Consider the following 14,811-nt stretch of genomic DNA (forward strand, 5'->3'; position numbering starts at 1 on the left):
CGGTTAATTTGAAAACTTTAAAAAATTTTGGAAAGATTTTGAAATGGGTTTAAAATTACGGAGAGTATTAAAACCTTTAAAACTTTGTTGAAAGATTGGTCAATTTCCGAATTTAAAAGGAATTAAATATGTTGATTAAATTTTGTAGTTTTAAGTTTAAATTTGATCTTCCATGTAAATATAGAAATAATTTGAAATATCTTGATTCATGGGAATAATAATATTAATAAAATTATGAAAAGTTGTCATGTTTAATAATATTCACTAAATCATATATGCCGAATAATATTTATAAATGATGATAAAACAATTATTTAATTTATGATATATTAAGTATTGATTATTAGAAATTATGTCAATTTGAATATTGTGTTCTAAATAACGCGGTGATTATTTTAGTATTAATTAATAATTAATATTTACGTAATTTAAAGTAAGATTACATTAAAATTATGGAAATTATTTTTAGTTTGACAATCAGTTTTTTGAATATTAAATGATAACTTATTCTAGTTAATGCCAAATGACAAAAATTAAAATCACATATGTTCTAATTTTACTAATATGACTAATTAATTTAGAAATAATTACAAACATGAAAATCAAATCGGTTAATTTGAAAACTTCAAATAAGTATGAAAAGATTTTGAAATGAGTTTAAAATTATGGATAATATTAAAATCTATAAAACTTTGTTGAAAGATTGGTCAAATTCCGAATTTAAAAGGAGTTTAAATATGTTAATTAAATTGTATTAAAACCATTAATACAATTTATTGAGTTTAACTATGTCACGCCCCACTTTAGGGCCTAGGCGTGTGACCACAAGTTGGTACATGTTTTGTAAATAAATCAGAGTTGCGGGTTTTATATCAGCGGAAGTCTTTAATAAAATATTATTACTTTGAAATCTTATTTAGCGGAAGTCTTTGAATAAATAATATTAAAAACTCGGGTTAATATACCCGTTTGATATTTCAAATACATTTCTTTAGAAAAACATAACTCTTTATAATATTTTGAAATAAAATATCTGAGTCATCAGATAGCATTTAATGACTATAACTCCAATCTTCTATTCCTTCTTGTTTGTATATTCTAACCTTTCTTATTTTCTTGTAACATGGGGGAAAAATACGTCAACACAAAGCTGATGAATAACGCTGATGTATTTTTCCCCCATGTTATTGGAATATGTAGGTTCCCAGCCGGATCTACACGGAATATCTCGTTCTACGTAGGTGCGGAATCCCTACGTAAGACGTTACGAGCGTAGAAGACGATACACGTTAACACGATCAAACACACGTTACAATAAACAAAGACACGTTGTATTGCAACTGGAAACACGTGATTCACTGATCACCGATTAGACAAACTGAATAACTCGTAAAAACTAAACTTAAAACTCTGCCGTAACCTAGGCTATTTAGCAGTCGACAACTTCGCCTAACATGTTTAGGCGAAGTTGTCCCTAACTTCGCTTATTCCACAAGTTCGCCTATATCAGCGAACTTGTGAGCTAACTTCGCTTAATACAAAATACAAATCCAACTAACTCGATTACAGACACTAGACACTGAACTACTGACATCATGTACCAACAGACTCCCCCTTGGCAGTAGCTTCATATCTCTATCTTCAAGCACGTGTCTTGTAATCTTCAAAAATCTTGTATCTTTCATCTTCAAGCATGAACTCCTTCTCGTACACAAACCGAAACAACTCTTTGATATTTCTTCGCTTCTTCTTTCCAAGCAGGAATATAAAATATTTTCTTCTCGTTCAGCACCTGCAGATCAGCTTGAGACAAATTCACCAAGTGTATTGGATCATACACTCTCAGCAGCTCTTGTTCATCTTCATTCTCCATTACTGCATCAGCTGTTTCACAATCAACATAACACCACTTCAGATCCTTGAGCACATCCTTGGGCATTTGTTTCATCGGCACTTCTTTTAAACACCGGATCGGCTTATACTTCATGATCATCCAAGGCTTGCCATCTGCTCTCATCCCTCTGTCTTTATCTTCAATAAGTTTTATTTTCTGTGGTTTCAACAGCTCGAACTTTTTCTCCTTTATACTTTCCTTCCAAACAATCTTTCCAATGACCCTAGCCATGTTATCATCACTCCTGTTTATCAACCCCAACCTGGCTAAGTCCTTCACTTCACACTCAGGCAACGTATTCAACGATCTCAACAGCCTCTTGAAATACTGAACCCCATCATACCTTTTAATCACAAAAAGCCTCAACTGCTCATCATATAACCAGCATATAATCCCCTTTTTCGATTCAGCATAACCCCTGATGTTGTAACTTTTCTTGAACATAGTAGGGACCGCCGGTTTCTTAGTCTTTACAAACCACTGAGCGTAGCCTCCTTTCCATCTTCGCTGCTCCTCCCATTCCGTCTCATCGCTTCCCATATCTTGACCCATATTTGCCTTATCAACTTCCGGAATCTCGTGCTCAACGTTCTCCTCCACAATCTCTCCTTCTTCAATCTCACTATCAATGACAATCTCAGCCCCTATCTTCTCTATCTCCTCCATCGGTAACACATCCTCATCACCTATAACATCATCTAACACCTCCTCAGCATCCACAACCACCACATCATCACCCCCTGAACCGCCAGCTGCACTCGTTGACTCCCCCTGAGATGTGGAAGTCCCAAGAGTTTGTTCAGTTCTTGGCAACTCTCCACCTGCACCTCTTGGCAACTCTCCACCTGCACCTTTCGATGCATTGGGATCATCGTCTCGATCATTACGCTTCTTCGTCCTCAGCTCATCACCCTTACAGCCCGTCTCCCCCTGATATGCCAAGAACTGTTTCAAAGCATCAATTATTTTTCCATGTTCGATCAGCAGGGACGACTGTATCTGATTCTCTGCAACGAGGCGCTGAATAGCATGGGTCTGGATAAGATTTACCCTTGATTGTTCTGCCACGACCCTTTCAAGCGCTGCTATTCGTTTCGAGTCGGATAAGGTTGCATCGAAATCAAACCTCAGATGTGATATATCTTGAGTGTACTGAGGAGGGATTTCCAATGTAACCGGGACCTCAGAAGTTGGCGTAAACGTAACCGCAGGTGGTATCGTAACTGACAACCCTGCAGTAGCTACAACTGTCGCCTCAATAAATCTTGTCACGACCTCCGTTGGAGTAAGAGTTGGAGGTGGCAAAGATACAATCTACGGAGTCGAGAGTTGGAATGTAGTGGGTGGGATGCCGAAGGAAGATGAGGTAGTCACCACGGGAACATTCGTGGCGATTGGCCCTGTAACTTGCAATGGTGTAGGGACTATAGTCATACCAGACAGTGCGGGTGGAGTGAAACGAACCACCCTTGAGCTCTCACCAGCTCCTGAACCTGCACCTGCCCGTTCCCTTCTCGATCTATGGACCAACTGATGTAAATCTTCCTCAAAATCCGACTCACTGTCATCATTGTCTCTCTTCCTCTTCCCATGAATCCTTTCTTGTGTAACCAAAATCCGTCTAGCTTCAGCCACATCATCATCTGAAGAATCAGAATCAGCCTCAGTCGTAGCTGCCCTAGCAACATCCACACTAGTAACCCGGGCTACCAAGACCTGTACCTCTTCCTCAGGGTCAACACGATCCATATCAAAAAATCCTTGACCGCCAAACGCAGCTACAAGGTCTACATTTTCCTCCGGTGCCACAACAGGAGCAGCAGGTAAAGCTTGTTGTACCTCAGGTGGTGGTTGAGGTGCTCCAGCCTGTTGTGGTTGAGGATCCCGAAACTCGTCCCCACGAGCTGGAACATACTCTGGGTTGATCAAGTACCCGAATAATGGAGTATGTCGAGGACGGAGCTCAGGTTTGCTTCTTGCACTCGATGATCTGCACTGAGCGAAGATCCTCTTGCTGACACTTTCCACATATCTAATTGGGTAGCGCTGAGGTAACGTGGGAGCAACATGATTCAAGATCATTTGAAGGAATCTTGGATACATCAGAAATCTCTCACGCGCCACCGCTCTTCTTTGACGGTCTATTTCGTAGAATACCATCTGACTAAAGCTATAACGCTTATTGTAAGTCAGTGCAGTCATCACCGACTGCATAGTCGCACCCATTCCATCCGTACCAGCCTTTCTCCCTGACATACACACGATCATCACGTGCATAAGAAATCGCCATTGGTCTAACAAGAATCCCTTTCGTCTTTGAGTATCTCCCAATGGACCAGAATATCCCATTCTCAGAAAAGCACCATCTCTGAATGGAGCCACGAAGTCTGTAGGATCGTCTCTCGTTTCATCCCCAAACTGTAAAGCCACCCTGATCTGTTCAGACGAGAACTGTACAATCTGATTGTTAACCGTTGCACGCATAACCGGGGGCTCGACTCGACAGTCATATTCCACTGTCTGCCAGAAATCTTCTATGTTTGGCAATGAGAGAGGCAGTGTTGTAGTAATAGCGTGGAAGATACGCGAGCGGAGTAGAAATGTGATAATCTCGCGGAAATCATCAACACCGCTCGCATCCGGGTCCAATGTGATTTACATGTTATGCCCCGGGAAAAACTGTTGATGGTTATCTCCATCTTCATCACCACCTGCACCACCTGCTCCAGCTACAGCTGCCATTTCTGCAACACAAACAGTCTAAGTTAGAGAAACGTCAAGGCAAATCACAAGTTCGCCTGTTACCATGAGCGAAGTTATGATTTATTCTGTATAGGCGAAGTTAGAGGTGGGGCGAAGTTAGGAACAACTTCGCCTCAACTTGAACTTCGCGTAATAAATGTTAAATAAAAAGGGCATGGCGAAGTTAATGATAACTTCGCCTAACCACAACTTCGCCTCATTTACTGTTACATAATTAATTATCAGGCGAAGTTAAACCTCAGGCGAAGTTAAGAATAACTTCGCCTAAACCGTAAGTTCGCCTGAATATGAATCGGCAACAGTTAGACGTTCAATACGAAGTGATTTCGGTCAATTTGGAGGTTGCAGATCTCGTAAAACATGTTTTTAAAACGATCTAGACGATCAAGTTGATTACGACCACGTAATAACAGGTTTGAAAATCGGGTGTTGAGGTTTCGACTAAACGAGGTCGCGAATCGGGTCGAAACGACCGTTGATTAACGTCAATGACAGTGATTATACGATACTATCGACACTACACACCTATAACTCGGATTAGAAACTGAGAATGAAAACACAGATTGATCCAGATATCTTCGCTTAGGGTTACTGGGATATAAGTTCGCTGGTTGTTTTGAAAAATAATAATTCGTTTGACCAAAAAAAATATCTTTATATAGGGTCAAGATTATACAGGCGAAGTTATGGATAACTTCGCCTATTGCAGGCGAAGTTATGGATAACTTCGCTGATATGAAAATTTACACAACAAACCCCTATAATTTGAACAATTTTCAATTAAGTTTTAAAACATCCTTTAAAGAGTTAAATGATACGATCAAGACCAAGTAACCAGGTATAAAATCATACAAATACATAAGTAGAATAAAATTTTAAAAATAAAGTACACGGGATCAAATTTCAGTCTCGACAGGGACTACCATGTTTTAGAAAAGATCCGAACAGGACTCATACTAATTAAGTGACTGTCACACAGATCCATGTTCAGCTGTATTATGACATAAAGAAACAGGTTGTAAGCAGGTAAATAACTTAAAATGGTTTTCATCGCTTCTGTGATACGGGTTAGGTTCAATTAAGCTCAAAATTTAAATGGGCAACGCATCAGAGATTGTGATGTCTCATATCTATTCTCAAAGCGTATTTGGCTTTCCCCAAGTCACCCCGAGTTGACCTCGACCCGTAGTGTTTGATTAAATAGTAAGTACTCTTCGATCTTTAGACTCTTCTTCCCGTTCTCTTTCTCACATCTTGATTGAGAAGTATTAACCTTATAAGCTCTAGAATGTCTCAGTAACACTTTTTTTTTTTTTTTAAGTATTTACACAGTTTCAGAGTCGTAAACAACTGCAAGTCCCGAATCTGGATCACTACAGTTTCTTGACACGCTATCTTCACGGGAATCAGAACACTCACGGGCTCGTGTATGACTGGGTAATCGCTTTTCTGCCTATCATTCGGAAAGATATATATGGAGACATGCACAACTCTTAAGGAGTTTCCACGTAAAATCGAGGAGATTTAGTTAGTATCACTTCTACTTATACGCACCATAAAAAGCTACCATGACATACAATGACTGTTCTAAAGTCTTTTAGGCCTAATAACTTCACTAGTTAAGCACACAGAATCAGTATATCTATCACTTTCCAAGGTTGGATCAATTTTCTGTTAAACAATGTAAAGGAACTTCTTACGAAGTAGTAGACTTGAAAAATAATTTCATCTCCCCCATCGGTAACACATCCTCATCACCTATAACATCATCTAACACCTCCTCAGCATCCACAACCATCACATCATCACCCCCTGAACCGCCAGCTGCACTCGTTGACTCCCCCTGAGATGTGGAAGTCCCAAGAGCTTGTTAAGTTCTTGGCAACTCTCCACCTGCACCTTTCGATGCATTGGGATCATCGTCTCGATCTTTACGCTTCTTCGTCCTCAGCTCATCACCCTTACAGCCCTCCTTCTCGTACACAAACCGAAACAACTCTTTGATATTTCTTCGCTTCTTCTTTCCAAGCAGGAATATAAAATATTTTCTTCTCGTTCAGCACCTGCAGATCAGCTTGAGAGAAATTCACCAAGTGCATTGGATCATACACTCTCAGCAGCTCTTGTTCATCTTCATTCTCCATTACTGCTTCAGCTGTTTCACAATCAACATACCACCACTTCAGATCCTTGAGCACATCCTTGGGCATTTGTTTCATCGGCACTTCTTTTAAACACCGGATCGGCTTATACTTCATGATCATCCAAGGCTTGCCATCTGCTCTCATCCCTCTATCTTTATCTTCAATAAGTTTTCCTTTCTGTGGTTTTAACAGCTCGAACTTTTCTCCTTTATACTTTCCTTCCAAACAATCTTTCCAATGACCCTAGCCATGTTATCATCACTCCTGTTTATCAACCCCAACCTGGCTAAGTCCTTCACTTCACACTCAGGCAACGTATTCAACGATCTCAACAGTCTCTTGAAGTACTGAACCCCATCATACCTTTTAATCACAAAGAGCCTCAACTGCTCATCATATAACCAGCATATAATCCCCATTTTCGATTCAACATAACCCCTGATGTTGTAACTTTTCTTGAACATAGTAGGGACCGCCGGTTTCTTAGTCTTTACGAACCACTGAGCTTAGCCTTCTTTCCATCTTGGCTGCTCCTCTCATTCCGTCTCATTGCTTCCCATATCTTGACCCATATCTGCCTTATCAACTTCCGGAATCACGTGCTCAACGTTCTCCTCCACAATCTCTCCTTCTTCAATCTCACTATCAATGACAATCTCAGCCCCTATCTTCTCTATCTCCTCCATCGGTAAGTCCCCCCGGGGCGTCGCTGATCGATACGAGATCCGCACGAGGTCTAGGAGTGCGGAATCCTCCTAGACTCGTTTATGGTGTAGAAGACGAAGAACACGATTACACACAAACAAACACACGAACAAACACACGAATGGGATAAACGAATCTGCAGATCTTTTATATAATAATCAAACCACGTTACAGACCGAACATAAACCAAAACACGTCCGACCCGAGGTGAGCTCTACCCTCGGGCCGTCCCACACGACTCTCCCTCTGGGTTTCTCTCTAGACAATTGAACTGAACACACAAAATGCTAACTTTCTTGATTAAAAAACCTAAACAAGACACATATATATAGACAAAACAACTTCGCGGGCTTGGGCTTGGGCCAGTAGGCGAAGTTGTTATAACTTCGCCTATGGCGAAGTTGTTCTAACTTCGCCTCTGGCGAAGTTGTTCTAACTTCGCCTATGGTGTCTCCGCTGGTCAGAATTGCATAGCGACGGTCACAAAATGCACCAACAGACTCCCCTTTGACCGTTGCTCTCAATTATATCAAACACAAAAGATCATCTGTTACAAAACATGCACCAACAGAATCCCTCTTAACTGATGATCTTCTGTTTACTTCTTCTTGTAGGACTCGATTGCACTGTGATCTTCAAACTTGAACTTCACACATACATGCAACATCCAACCTGTCTTCAACCAGCTGTGTCTGAAACTGTCTTGTAGCGTCACAAATCTACCAATCACCCGACGTCTTCCATATCAGATTTCCCCTTCAGTGTAAGCTTCTCCGAATATAATGATTGAGGTCTTTGACATGCATGCATCCCCGTGCCTAATTGATCATCTCAACCAATCACGTGAAGTACTTCTAACTTCACCAACACGTGAAGTTCTTCTAACTTCACCAACACGTGAAGTTGTGCTCCCTCCACAACTTCACTAACACGTCGGAATTGTATAGTAAGATAAGGTTCAATCTTCAACTACTCAACATCAAGTGATCAATTTCATCACAAAACCACATTGACAGAATCTAACACACATGATCATTAATTAATCCGAAGCATCTTCGATCACCAGGGATAACGATCAAGAACATTAACACTTTAATTCCTGATTAAATCCAACTTGTTCCAAAATTGTAACAGGATCCAATTCTCGAACGCCTTGAAAATAACATAAATAATATGCTCTGACCGCAATCCAGTAATGACGAAAACCTTCAATTCAATTTGACTTTCTTCAGTTGGTCAACCTCGAACAACAACAATTTCTTTGCCCAAAAACACCCAAATATGTGTCAACATCCAGTTTCAATCAATATCCCATTCACAACCTCAACTCCATATCCAGAGTTGACCCGTATTTGTTCACACGTAAGACCAAGAGATAACTAGTTTCACTCGTTATCGGAACAACACTTTCGGTCTCACAATAATCGTGTACACCTGGCCATACAGACGAAGACTCCAAACAATTTTTTTTTTAACTTCGCCTAAAGTCAACTTCGCCCAAAAGTCAACTTCGCCTAAAAGTCAACTTCGCCCCTCATTAATTTCGCCTGGCTATAACTTCGCCTAGCTGCTAACTTCACCTAAACCCTAAAATTTAAGCGACAACTTCGCCTGAACCCCAATAACTTCGCCTACGGCGGCTGTTCGGCTAAAAACGCATCAGAAACGTGCCAGAAACACCAAAACGCAGATCTCGAACCATAGCATAAGAGCCTAAGGCTCTGATACCAATTGTAGGTTCCCAGCCGGATCTACACGGAATATCTCGTTCTACGTAGGTGCGGAATCCCTACGTAAGACGTTACGAGCGTAGAAGACGATACACGTTAACACGATCAAACACACGTTACAATAAACAAAGACACGTTGTATTGCAACTGGAAACACGTGATTCACTGATCACCGATTACACATACTGAATAACTCGTAAAAACTAAAACTTAAAACTCTGCCGTAACCTAGGCTATTTAACAGTCGACAACTTCGCCTAACATGTTTAGGCGAAGTTGTCCCTAACTTCGCTTATTCCACAAGTTTGCCTATATCAGCGAACTTGTGAGCTAACTTCGCTTAATACAAAATACAAATCCAACTAACTCGATTACAGACACTAGACACTGAACTACTGACATCATGTACCAACAGAAAATAAGAAAGGTCAGAGTATACAAGCTAGAAGGAATAGAAGATTGGAGTTAAAGTCATTAGATGCTATCTGATGGCTCAGATATTTTATTTCAAAATATTATAAAGAGTTATGTTTTTCTAAAGAAATGTATTTGAAATATCAAACGGGTATTAACCCGAATTTTTAATATTATTTATTCAAAGACTTCCGCTAAATAAGATTTCAAAGTAATAATATTTTATTAAAGACTTCCGTTGATATAAAACCTGCAACTCTGATTTATTTACAAAACAGGTACCAACTTGTGGTCACACGCCTAGGCCCTAAAGTGGGGTGTGACAGGTTGGTATCAGAGCCATCAATCTTAGCGAATTAGGTATTTGATTATACCTAGGCTTTGATTAAGGATAAGTTTTGAAAACTTATTATATTGATTTTGATTCAAGCGACATAGATACTTCGTTGAAAAGTATCTAGAAATCATTCGAAACTAAATACGGATAAGATATAACAAATAAAATAGGAACGTCTACCTACCCCTAAAATTAAACCTCGTACAGATGTGTGATCGACAATCTAGTGAAGAATCCGTTAAGCTTCGATCTAGTAAAGGAAAAGGATTTATGGGAACGTCTTTTCTCCCAATTCTTATATCTAGCGATGAAAGTACATGCAAACAAAAATGGAGGAAGATTCGGATTCATATGATTCTGACATTCCGCTAGCTCAGATAATTTCAAACACATATGGAGCAGGATCAAGTAGATCCAAGAAGCCAATGACCCCAAAGGAAGAAGTAATGATTTATCCAGAAAAATATCCTCACCAAGAAGAATATTTTCCGGTAACTCAAGATCCTTACCTTGTTTGCAATCAAAAGGAAGAAACAATAGAAGAGATGGAAGTGGAAGAAAAAGAAAAGGAGACTATCAAGAAAGAGAGCAAGATTAAGAAATTAGTCATTTGCTGGAAGAAATAAAACCTTACTAATTGTAGAGAGTATAATTGTAGCAAATAATATGCACTCTTGTAACTATAATAAGATAAATAAAAGATATTTTTTGAATTCTTCGAATATTAGACTTATCTTTTAAAAATTTATTGTAGTATGTCAAGAGAAGAAAGTGCAAACTCTCACAACAGTCCTCCCAAGAAAACTGAAAATGAAGAAAACATTAATAATAAAGATAATGAAATTCCCGCCAAATATAAAGAAGAAATTCAAAAGATGATTAAGGAAGCGATGAAGGACTTTTCTACAAGTCAAAGTCAACCAAAATCTAACAAGAGAAGTCGAAGTAAATCTGTTCCTTCAAGAAAGGAGGAAACTTATGATAGCTCTGCAGCTAACAATAAACCAAGGGACAAGAAACGAAAGAAACTCAAAATCGGTGGATGTTCGTTCAAAGACTTCAAGTATTATGGACCAAAGGAGTTTCATGGAGATAAAGGAGCCATCACAACCGTGAGGTGGCTTGAGGAGATGGAAACAATAGTGATAACAAGTAAGTGTACTGATGAAGAGAAGATTCAGTATTCCGCCTTAATGTTTAAAGGAGAGGCACATGAGTGGTGGAATGCTCTGTTGATGAGCAAAGGGAGAGAAGTAATGTATAACTTAAGGTGGGAAACATTCAAAGGTCTTATATTAAAGAAATTTTGCCCAACTCATGAAATGGATCGAATTCAAACCGAGTTATGGAATCACAAGGTTGTTGGCACAAATCTTAGGGAATATAATACTAAATTCCTAGAATATTTCCGACTGGTTCCACATCTAGTAACTCCGGAATATAATAAAGTAACTCGTTATATATCTGGACTACCAAGAGAAATAAGAGACATGGTACGATCCCATATGCCAGAAACAGTTGATTCGGCTATGGAATTAGCCGAATACTTAATCAACAGTATGATAAGGAATCAAGAAGAAGAAAAGATAAAAGATAAAGAGACTAAGAAACCAAAAGATTCCGGAAAGATAGGAAAAGAAGAAAGTACTCCCAAGTCAGCTTTTAAGACTTGTGGAAGAAAACATACTGGGAAGTGTCGACTAGAAAATTCAAACAATTGTGCATACTGCAAGAGAGCAGGACACACAATAGATGAATGTCGTAAGAAGCTAGGAGTATGTTTTACGTGTGGAGAAACGGGTCAATTTAAGACTGAATGCCCGAAAAGAAAAGCTAATCAAGATTAATGAATGACAAGATCACATCAAAGAATTGTCAAGATAGATTAGCTAACTTTTGCATATTAATTGTAACTCGTTTTCAAACGAGAAGTTTTGTAATCAAAGAAGGGTATTTAAGTCCCTAAGTTATAAATATTAAGCATATAGATCGTGTTAATACACAAGAATGCTTATAAGTAATTGCCTCTAAAAATCAAACAAGAGGTTCAAATGTTGAAAAGTTAATCCGAAACTTAGAACATATAAAACGTTGAGAAAATTTATCATCTAGGAGGATGATACATCAAACGTTAGAAAATATCTAAATATACAAAGTCAGTATATTATCGAAAGGAGTTCGTTATTGACCACGAGACATTTAAGCAATACAACTGATGGAATATTATTACCTACCTAGTAAGGTTGATCAAAAGTCAAAGAAAAAGAACTCGAAGAAATTCAAGAAAATACAATCATAGCGAATGAAATTAAGTCAACGTACAGGAGTACTGTTTGAATATAGAGAACGTCATTGATCAAGATCAAGGACATAATAGATTCGATAGACTGAATCTAAACAACAAAAGAGAATAGATTCGACAGATTGAATCAAAACAACAATGTAGTTAACATCAGTAAATGTCTAGAATACATAACGGAAAGGTAAATAGTTAAACACAACTGAGCAATGTGTTTAGCAATTTATATTTACTAATGATATTCTGAACTATTGACTAGTTACATCATTCGAGGATGTAAGTTAGCAACAAAATATAGACCATAGTCATCCTACATATAGATTATAACAACAAGAACCATATTAGATAGGATCTAATCATCAATCAAGATATAAGAACTATTCACACTTCAAACAACGAATCTCGAGGACGAGATTCATTTCAAGGTGGGGAGGATGTAACATCCCCAAAATTTCGATCCAAATTTGACAACATAGGAAAGTTGAGGGATCAAAAATAATCTCAAGATAAGTAATGAGAAAATATTAAATAAGGAAATATAAGAAAAATAAGGAAAATAAAAATATTTCCTAAGTTAAAGGAAACTCCATGCCACATGGAAAGGTGTAAGAAAGTGGAAGCCTTACACTTGGGTATAAATAAGGGAAATGGAATCCATCTCACACGGAAAGTGGTAAAGAAATGGAAGCTCCTTATAAGAAGAGATTTTCCATAGTAATATTCTTTTATGAAATCATGCACCAAGTGGTCCTAGCGGAGGGCGCGTAGCACCCGACGCGCACGCGCTCGCGCTCGGGCTCGGGCTCGGGAGAGGAAGATGGCGAAGCCGACGGCGACGGCGAAGGGCGTTGGGTGCAATGTGGCGCTTTGATGGCGCACTTCGTACGCTCGCATCACCGCGGCGCTTTGATGGCGCACTTCGCACGCTCACATCGCCGCCATCCGCTCTAAGAGCCGCCTTAGTATTTTTGGAAAACGAGAGTTAGACCCAGATATGACAAGCTACCAAAAGACGAGGGACTAAAACTGAAAAATATTATCCAGAGACCCATCGCGCTACGCGATGAGTCCAAGGACACGCCTATCGCCTACCGCGATGGGCCGTAATGAGTCAACAATACGTGTCACACTCTGGTGACACGTGGCAACGCACCAGGACACGTGGCAGAATGTGTCAGACCACGTGGCACACGTGTCAGCCCACGTGGCGACACGTGACAAGACCTCAGGAAGCGAGGCATCGCGATACGCGACGAAGGCAGAAAGGAGCCCATCGCGTACCGCGATAGGATCCAAAATCAACTATAAAAGGGGAGGCTCACGGCATTTCTCACACACACTCCCACACTCTCTCTCTAGAAAATTACTCTCTACCTCGGTTTGCGTGCCGAACATCGTTTTGCGTGCCACCGACCCGACAATCATAACCTCGTAATCCCTTCCAAAAACCCGACGTTTTACTCGAAGTTTGTTCCACCCGAAAGTAACCCGACATTCCGTCTCGAAGTACGTGCACGACCCGGTGACACCCGAACGTTGCCTCGATTTGCGCGCCAAGAAGAGTTAATCAAGAACGTCTCGATAAACGTGCATAGATTAGAAGTGCTGCCCGTATAAACTTAGGAATATCTAACTCCGAATACCCGTGCGAGGTAAGGGGTTCTGCCTAAGTTATTATATTATTATTATAAATGGCTTAGACCATAGTCGAGGGTATATTCCGAACCTTGATTACTTTTAAGAATTATATAACTTTTCTTAAGCAAAGGTTATAGTAAAAAATAGTATTTCTTTATGATTAAGAAATATAATACAAAGGATTATAATTATGAAATTAATGTTTCTTCTTGAATAAGAAATTCAATATAGATGTTTCTTCCTGAAGAAGAAACGAGCATATAATTGGTGAATAAACAAGAGGACTAAAGGTCCAAATGTTTTATAAACAAATGTTTTTATCAAGGTTAAAGTTATACCAAAATGGACTAAATGTCTAAAGCTAGATCGATGATCTAGTTATTTATACAAATGTTATTCTCGTACTATAGGTCTGAGGTAACCAAACAAGAAGAAGAATCAGAAAACAGGAATCAGTAAAAGAAACTGATTATAAACAGACAAGGTGAATACGCCCCAAACCTTTTATAATGAGTCTGAATGTTTGCAAAGGATTTACGAATCCTTAAAACTTTGTGTTACAATAATAAGAAACGGACACTCTGATTAAGAGTATACATGTGTCTGGATCCAAACATACATGGTGACTCGGCATTTCCCCGAGGCCATGCATATCATCAACATGCCTCTGAAGGTCTACGGGACTGTTCAGAGAAATGATATTGTGTATATAATTAATTGTACATGGTACTTAGGGTAATTTGATCCCAATTTAGTTGGGTGCCTAATGAGTAGTCACAAAGGTATTATTGTTGGTTTCACAAAGGTATTGAAAATGAGATTTTAGAGTATTCACCAGCTTTGTGCTGACGTATTTTTCCCCCATGTTACAGGAAAATAAGAAAGGT

At 39.1% G+C, this 14,811-nt stretch overlaps 1 protein-coding gene across 1 annotated transcript; it reads left to right on the plus strand.

Moving 5' to 3' along the window:
• The first annotated feature begins 10,708 nt into the window (after window positions 1-10,708).
• On the plus strand, window positions 10,709-11,900 carry LOC143551806 (uncharacterized). Its single transcript, XM_077042156.1, has 2 exons — window positions 10,709-11,218; window positions 11,258-11,900. Exons 1-2 carry the CDS (start codon window positions 10,743-10,745, stop codon window positions 11,832-11,834), a joined length of 1,053 nt encoding a protein of 350 aa, XP_076898271.1. The 5' UTR covers window positions 10,709-10,742; the 3' UTR covers window positions 11,835-11,900.
• The last annotated feature ends 2,911 nt before the right edge of the window (window positions 11,901-14,811 follow it).

This window comes from Bidens hawaiensis, unplaced genomic scaffold (genome assembly GCF_021521415.1).
Source record: "Bidens hawaiensis isolate Kalapana, Puna unplaced genomic scaffold, B.hawaiensis_p1.1 tig00016662_1, whole genome shotgun sequence".
NCBI lineage: Eukaryota > Viridiplantae > Streptophyta > Magnoliopsida > Asterales > Asteraceae > Bidens > Bidens hawaiensis.